Source organism: Anopheles marshallii, chromosome 3 (assembly GCF_943734725.1).
Source record: "Anopheles marshallii chromosome 3, idAnoMarsDA_429_01, whole genome shotgun sequence".
NCBI classification, from domain to species: domain Eukaryota; kingdom Metazoa; phylum Arthropoda; class Insecta; order Diptera; family Culicidae; genus Anopheles; species Anopheles marshallii.
The window spans coordinates 41,000,124-41,008,693 of NC_071327.1; the positions used below are offsets into that span (position 1 = coordinate 41,000,124).

Below are 8,570 nucleotides of genomic sequence, written 5' to 3' on the forward strand. Positions count from 1 at the left end.
GGGTTTTAATACAGCAAGGCTATATGAAGATACAGTGTCCTACATTTCAAATTCATTCTCTTTGTTTAAGGATTTAGTTTTATAAAACGGGTCGGAAAATACGGACTTTCATGTTATGAATTTTGCTAAATGCTGCATTAAATATATCTATATCGCAACTAGAAACGATTGAACTGTTTGCTTTGTTACTATTCAAATGTTTCTGTTGTTTTGTTTGCTGATTAGAAGTTGTATTAGGAGAAAATTGGCTCGAACTGGTCTGTTCGGGTATAGTTTTGTTGCACGCGTTACTTTCTCAAAAACATCCTCTTTCGTTTTGGGGGGTTTGAATTTTGTTCTTTCATAGGTACGGAAGTTGCTTATGACACATTTATGGTGGCATTAATTTTTATGCTTGAAGAACTTTTGCAAATGTAAGCTTTTTATGTTCATGACGCTGCCTAATGTGCTTACGCAAATTTATTAAGTTGCGTCAAGTCAACACATAAATCATAAACTTGTATTACACATAAAGCTGATAAATAAACATAAACAACACCTAATTCATCGAAAATATTTGCAGTTAGTTTTAATTCACTTTCGGTTATTGCACATAATAAAAACCACGAATGAAAATATGTGCGATGCTATTAATCATCAACCAAAGATTTCTAAATTCTATCACCCCAATAGGAATACGTTTTCATGAATCCAACCATCTAGCTAATGTGTGCCTGTTTTATGTCACCACCCACTACCATTTATCGCTCAAACGTGTATAAAAAACGTGGGACTTTTATGTTTCTTCTATTTCATTTCATAGCATAACACTCACGCACAACTGCCCTTTGATTTTGGGCAGTGAATTTGCTTTAATTAAATTCCTACAAACGATTTGCAAAACATGTACAGAGAAGTCAAACAGGTTAAATAAGCTCTTTCAGTTGTGTCTCTCTGGCCTATCTGGTCTATCCGGTGCACCATTGCCGTCTTTCATTGTTGGTGGATTAAATAACTGAAAGAATTGAACATGAATGCAACGCGCTTCGCATCTATGTAGTAATACGCTCTTCGTGCAAACAACGAATGTCCTCTAATATATAATTATGTATAATGTAAAACAATTCCTGGCGTTATATCACTACTTCTTGGTTTGATGGCTTTCATTTCATTTGTTTCCAACAAGCATCGGGATGCAATGCACGAACCCACGTGATGTGTTCAGTGTTGTTCCGAATTGCTCAACCCTCACCCCCACTTTTTGTTTAGGGTTTGTTTGCACAACTATCTTTTGATAAAGCACCTTAGAATAACGTACAAGCTTTTCTTTTCATTCACTCCCTATTCGAGAGAAAAAGCACGAAGTATCGAAACTGCAGCATGTTTCAAATAATATTTACTTTACATAAAGTTAACCAATGATAGTTTATTGAGATAATGTCAATGGTAAATAAAATCATACAACTAATAACAAATGTATCATTCGGAAAGGAATAAAAAATATTTGGTAACCGAAATAGTCTATCCAATCAAACAACATGAATAACGGGTTCAATTCAGACAATGGGGACAAATTACCATCTAGTACGCATAATGCAATCGAAATATAACAGTTTCCAACAAGTTTCGATTTCTAGCTTCGAGCTCCATCGATCGAAATTAAAGTTTCCTACTGCACCCAGCTGGCTGGGGCCCAAAGCGGCTCGGATTCACATTTGTTGGCAAAGTTGACCAATTTCTCGAATGCCTCCGATAGATCATCATTCACGATCTCATCGTCACAGAAGTGTCCGTACAGAAAGTTTATGCGTTCGTCCGATTTGATCATTTCCATGAACTCTTCATCCTGCAAATACAAAGGAAGATTATTACAGTTCAAATCAGGTTTTGTACGATCATGGAAAGCTGCTATGGCTTCTTAAGCTTACCGTAAATCCTCTTGAATTGTTTTCATCAAACGTTGAGCGTGCACGTGCTTTCGTGCGAGATTTTTTCAACTCCTCGTACGCCGGAGGTCTGATGTGTACAATGTACGGTTTGAGCTGCGCCGTCCTTAAGGACTTCAGGGCCTGATAATGTGGTCCAATAACACACACGCATCCACCATTTACGATGGTTTTCACACTTTCGGCCGCTGTACCGTACAGATGTCCTTTATATTCGCCGTGTTCGATAAACTTTCCAGCGGCAATGTCGGCTTCCATCTTTTCGCGCGTCACGAACAGATACTCCCTGCCGGCGACTTCTCCGGGACGCATTGGGCGCGTAGTGTCTGCAAATGAAGGATTGCGATCAATATACCGTGGCTTAAGCTATCGCGCACACAACTCACATGGAACTGGGCTTTTGTATTTTTCCGGATCTCTTGCAACCAGTCGACGCTTCAGCTCGTTTCGTCCAACACCGGGCGCACCGATTAAGATGATTGGTCGAAAGACACCGGGACGCGGGTACAGCTTTGCCACCTCCTCATAGGTGGCGATCATTTCCCGATCAAAGTCATCGTTCTCAGCTGTATCGTACATAATCTTTTTAGTCTTTGGCCCACCACAGGGATGGTTTGGGTTTGGTGAACCGGGTGGAGTAGAGCAGATGGAGGCACATGAACCTTCTTAGGGTGGTAACACAGATGCGAGGTAGAAGAAGATGGGATGAGCAGTTGTAGCAATGCGGGATGACGGGCACAAACGGGCAATAATGTATGATATTGCAATGAGGGGAAAACAAGAGCAGTGGAATGACATTTTTGAGTATAATGAATGTTACAAACAAGGTTGTTACAACAATGCAAATCTTGCGCACATGCACTTCTTTGTGTTTCGAAAGCTTATTCTACTGTTTGCTCACTTTTTGCATCACCATTTGGTTCCTTCTGTGTTCTTTCGTGCAGTATGCGACGCTCCTGCAGTGCGCGACTTGGTATCAACCCGGCCCGGGTGGTTTTTTCGCCTTCTTTACGCGCTTGCCACCAGTAGGAATCGTCCTGTCGGAATGATAATAATGTTTTCACAACAGTTTGTCAATAGTGCCGACTGCTTAACCCACTTCAACACGTACTCACCTGTGATACAATATGAAGAATGTCACCCCTCTGGAACCCTAGACCGGCTTCTTTGCAAGGGATATAGGGGTCGTTTTCTGGTTCATAGTCAAAGTAAGCTCTTACGCGGACCTTACTTTCACGTTGATCCAGCTTCCCATCTGAAGGAACTAGCTTGAACGTTATTGTGCCTTCCGAGTTTTGCTGGTGGGATATTGTAAAAATTTATACTTGTTCCTGTCCTGAATGACTCTTCATACTCACCAGAATCGATAGAACATCGCTTGGTGTTTTGCGCTCAACGTTAATATTATTTACTTCGATCACCTCATCGCCAACGTGAATAAGGCCCGAACGATCAGCTGCCCCTCCGTGCATAATTCGTGCGATAATAATTTTGCCCGTTTCCTCATCTGTTTTAATGGTAGCACCCTGAAATAAATAGCATCGTTTGGAATACCGCCAGTGTTATTAAAACTCAAACTACCATAAAATCAACCGATTTCTTTACATCGAGTTCGCACAAACGAATCGAACAAATGGTAAAAGTAGTTTAGCATATATAAGAAAACTTATTGCCAAGAAGCTAAACGATGTTAAAATAAACTAGCTGAGCAAATAGTATATTAAAAATTTATAATTCATCTATTGGTAACATTATTGTCATTATTATCACGGTCAAAAAATACTTTATCGGTTACCTCCATCGCAAATTATTATTAGTAACAATAAACAGAAACATATTTCAGCAACTCAATAGTCAAACCAAAGTTCAATCGCTTAACCAAACCCGTTGCGAACCCAAATCCACTTTTAGAAAAATAAAACCATTGACATAATTTAAACTCCTTTCAAAGGTTAAGAAAACTATGATCAAGAACTTAAAAATAACAATAAATACTTACAACAATTGGTTCCGCACTTTGTGCTCCAGCACACTGAATGCAGTGAAAAATGAGTTGCGAATAATATTTTGTATAAAATTTGGTGTACTTTTTCACAAATTATCGCTACAGTGTGAAATGCGGTTCGGTCATAAAATTGAAGATGTATGAGTTTGTTAAAAAAACACAAAAGGTGGCTAATTGTCGACTTACAACCGCGATGCGATGCCAAGGATGCGAACGATAGCCTGTCATAGTTTAAGACACAGTCATTGGAAAAACGCATGAAACAGAGGGCAGCCGACCGTAGTAGTTTTATAAGCTTGAGATCCAGTTTAATAATCGAGACGGTGCAAACGAATGTTTGTGATAAATACCGATCACACAGAGGTAATATAATTTTAGTTATTATTTGCGCTACAAAGCAAACTAAACCATTCGATTTAATTACCATTAAGTAATGCGAACGCAAAGACACATATTCGTACAGGTGTTATACTGTATCGATGGAGGTATGATAAATGTATGAATTTTTGGTTTAACAAAAAGGTTTTTAGTGTATTATTGCGTGTATTAGTATGAAAGCGGTCTGTAATTTGGGATATGTGCAATACATCTATCGTATAACTATTAAATAACATGCCTGTACCAACACTAAATATTATACTAAAAATATATTAAAAATCGTAACACATAATGGGGAGAGAAAAAAAATGGAACAACACATCAGCTTGAACAGAATACAACAAATATAGAAAAAAAAATACATTTATTGAAAATGCATATGCTATGAACTCTAGTTACATACTGTGTTGCAATGTTGTTTTTTACATATACGTTAAAACATATTCGAGAAAAATAGATTAATTACTTGTTAAAGAATTAATAGAAATACTTGACGTAAAAATAACATGTTAAAAAAGAGTTGTAAATATTAGGAATAGACAAAATTTCTCTAAATGCATTGCAAAGTTGTTTGAGGAAGTATTTTTATAAATTATTACTTTTTACTATAGTAAATATATATAGTTTTTCATTTCACCGAGCTCTTTTCATAAATAAGGCCATTGTAATAAAGCTTAACTGCTGGTGTTATTACGAGTAGCCAAACTCCACAGTCAAACACAAATGGATGCTGATTATATGACTTACAATGGGCATAGTTTAAAAATGAAGATAATACATGAAGCACATGCTTCTGTTTCCCACCACTTGAAGCGAATGTTGATGAGCAAACCCTGAGCAAGCCATGGCAAAATGGGCAAACATCATCCGTCTAGGTGTCTCTAGGCAAAGTCAGCCACTATCTCATCAGTAAGAATAAGAAACAAACTGTAGTCTATGGTTTCAATGAATGTCGTCTCATTTTACAACCAAGGACAAGAGTAAACTGACATTGTTGTGAGTAAGACTTGTGTGCTTACTTAGAAAAGGTAAAGGTTGAATTCAGTGCTTCAAGCAACAATTGATTCAGCGATGCAATGTGCAACATATAACGGATAACATATACGGAAATTTGCTTTTCCGTAAAAAGGCAAATTACAAGCAAACACTTACGTAGCTTTGGTACAGAGTTTCCATAATAATAACGTAATGTAACAAAAGTAGAAATTACATGCAGATCATACGTTTGACTATGTTATTGTAATCTTGCGCTTATCTATATAAGTCAATCAATTTATATAACTATATGTATTATTACAAATAAAAAAAATCTTACAAATACAAAATATACAAATATTAATTATACATTATACATATATACATTATGCATTATACAAATTATAAATACAAATACCCATAACATTTGTTCATTTGTACCAATAACATATAATAATAAATGTGTTTATTGCTTGATGCATTTCAACAACAACTTCGGCATATCAGCTAAATTGACTTACCAGGGGCTCGTTACTTTTTACAAGTTGAACGATTTTGATGGTTTCTTCGTCTTCATCAACCTCCACAGGTATATCCGGAAGATGTGGATAGAAGTCTTTTTGCGCGATTGCATCATGTGCAAAAAGAATACTCTTTAAGAAATGATAATAAAAGAATATTTGGTATGGGTAAAATATTCGAAGTTCGAAACAATTGATATGACGACTGAAACAATATTGAACAGGTATTGAAGAAAATTGAGATATTGAACAAAATAATTTTCATTTTTGCTTTCCAAATAAACGACTAATCTTATTCTATTCAAACATCAACTTCGCTGAGTAATGTAAGTAATATGTCATACGATACACAAATTGCAATCAGCGAGCATCTCTTATTCAAGGACAAAAGAAACTGAGGATCAATCTGGTTGTGGACCATTGTACCGATTTGATATGAATAAATGAAACTCGGATGATTCCATAGCTCGATCAAACAAACGGATTCACATCGACAATGTGTTGCAAAAGCTATCCTAAAGCTTTCAACTGCTTAGGTCAGTAATAAATTGGGTCCGGATGTATACTATGCCAATCGATTGAGTGTCATTTATTATCCAGACAGGTTTAATGGAAGCATCGCCCAACCGCAACTGCTCACAAATCGCGTGATGTCAGTGAAAACCCCTAAACTGATTTGAACGGTTGGCCTTCAGTTTCATCAAAAGGACAATCGCACTTAAAATTAGAAATATTGTAAAACATGCGACATAAGCATGAGCGTTTGTGAACGGTTGCGATTATCTAAGCAAATATTGTTCAATAAAAACTAGTGAGTATGGCAACTAGGGTGTTTTTTCCAGGCAAAAGTTGGGTTTTCAGCTAAATTGGGTAAATAAGGGTCAATCCGATTGCATAATCGGTGTTCAACGAACCAAGAGCACATTTGGTCGTGGTTCAAATCTTAAATGGACCGTGCCTCTCACATATGAACCTAATAAGAATAAACTATTTACTACCCAATTATGATTCACTTCACTACAGAGATTTTTTATCGATTTTCCTCATAAAGAATTTAAAAAAATAGAATTTGACGTAAGATATGAACAGCCAATTATACTATAAGTGTTACTATTAACGACCTATCTGTACGACCTGGCCATTCTTTCGTTCTATTTCTATATGAATGGCAGTGTATTAACAAAGCAATTTAATTATATTCCATGCTTCATTCAAACTTACCTGCAAATGCGGTGTTTGTAGTAGATGGAAAACCTCTTTACATAATGGAGAAATGTGACATCTTGGTGCTAGCAGTTCCAAAACTTCCATCAGAATCTATGAGTTTTTAATGGCGAAAAGAAAATAGTAAAATATATAAATACAATAGTTAAAATAAGCCCATCCTATTAACATAAGACATGGTTTTGTAATAGACAAGCTAACGCAAATATATCACTAACCTGAACTGAAGCAGACAGCAGTGGCGCTATCCTGTCGTCCTTGTTGATTTTGGCCACCTTGCTATGTACATTCACAAGTGCGTTTAGTTCCTTCGACTGAAGTAAATTTTGCAAAAATCCAAGATCTTTTTCGTCGGTCAAGCTTTCAGCTTCTTTAAGCGATGTAATCAGCTTAGATATCACTGCAGTAAGAAGAAAAATATTATACATTATTTACAAAAACAACGAAATGCCTTTATGTGACGGTGTACGTATACAATATTATTTTTATTGTGTTGAGTTATGATCAATGTAAGCTATATAGCCCATATGAACAGTGATGTTTATTTCTTTGTCTGATTAAAACAAAAAATAAACACAGTTGAGACAACAGAGTCGGCTTATGTAAATATTAGAAGTAAACTAATCAATATGTCCATCTAAGCAATAGTGAGATGTAAATAAAAACACAAATCATATCTTGAAATAAACAAACTATCGAACTTCTCGAGAGCCATTTGCCACAGGCAAAAGTGATTATTGAGAGGGAATATATGAAAAATAACGCTTTCATTAACAGAAATCGATGTGTTTATCTTTGGATTCTTTTTGGGTTTTAATTATTGTCCAGTAAAATTAATTCGATTCAAGTCTTTCATTGTGTTGAAGAAATTTTTCAAGTGGCTTTCTTCTAAATGCATCATCTATGCGTTTGCTATGGATTTGCCTGCACTGTATGTGTAGATTGGACAAGAAAAGTATCAATGCTCTACATTCCATCATATCGAACCAAGCAAATGTTATGCTGGATGATTTCTTTTTTATTAAGTGTTATCAATTGTCATGAGTTGTGATTCTAACATAACTCAAATTGGACTTCGTTTTTTCACAATGCTCTTACCGGGATCATAGCTTCCGTCCGACGCCATGGCAATTGCGGTCATTATGTACAACACCTACTCTACAGATATTAAGTATGTACACGAATACACTACACAATCAAAGAAAACACTGTATTTTAAGTTGGCTTATTTCAAACACAGACACACGCGTTAACGATTCTTTATTCACTGGTTGTTTGGTTGTCATACAAAGTCATGTCGCTGAATTCTGTTACACCACTGTTAGAGATTAAACATAATTATATTTATCGTACAATAATTTTGTAACTTATTTTAAGACTTTAGAGCTTCGTTATCCTACAAGATGCTGATAGGCTATGACCCACTATGAACCAACTTTGAAGAGTTTATCATGACATTTAATTTTTAAGATGTAATCATTAATATAAAGCAATTTTTAACATTCTTCAGCTCAAATACTAAACATAGTAAAATTTCGCTTT

General features: G+C 35.9%; 1 protein-coding gene across 1 annotated transcript; it reads right to left on the reverse strand.

The window, feature by feature from the left end:
• Positions 1–1,648: 1,648 nt before the first annotated feature.
• On the reverse strand, positions 1,649–8,169 carry LOC128711319 (MAGUK p55 subfamily member 7). The gene is made up of 11 exons (XM_053806187.1): positions 8,127–8,169; positions 7,247–7,428; positions 7,026–7,121; positions 5,805–5,936; positions 3,925–3,957; positions 3,284–3,451; positions 3,041–3,223; positions 2,827–2,962; positions 2,312–2,590; positions 1,908–2,251; positions 1,649–1,825 (listed from the first exon to the last, which is right to left on the reverse strand). Exons 1-11 carry the CDS (start codon positions 8,167–8,169, stop codon positions 1,649–1,651), a joined length of 1,773 nt encoding a protein of 590 aa, XP_053662162.1.
• Positions 8,170–8,570: the final 401 nt, after the last annotated feature.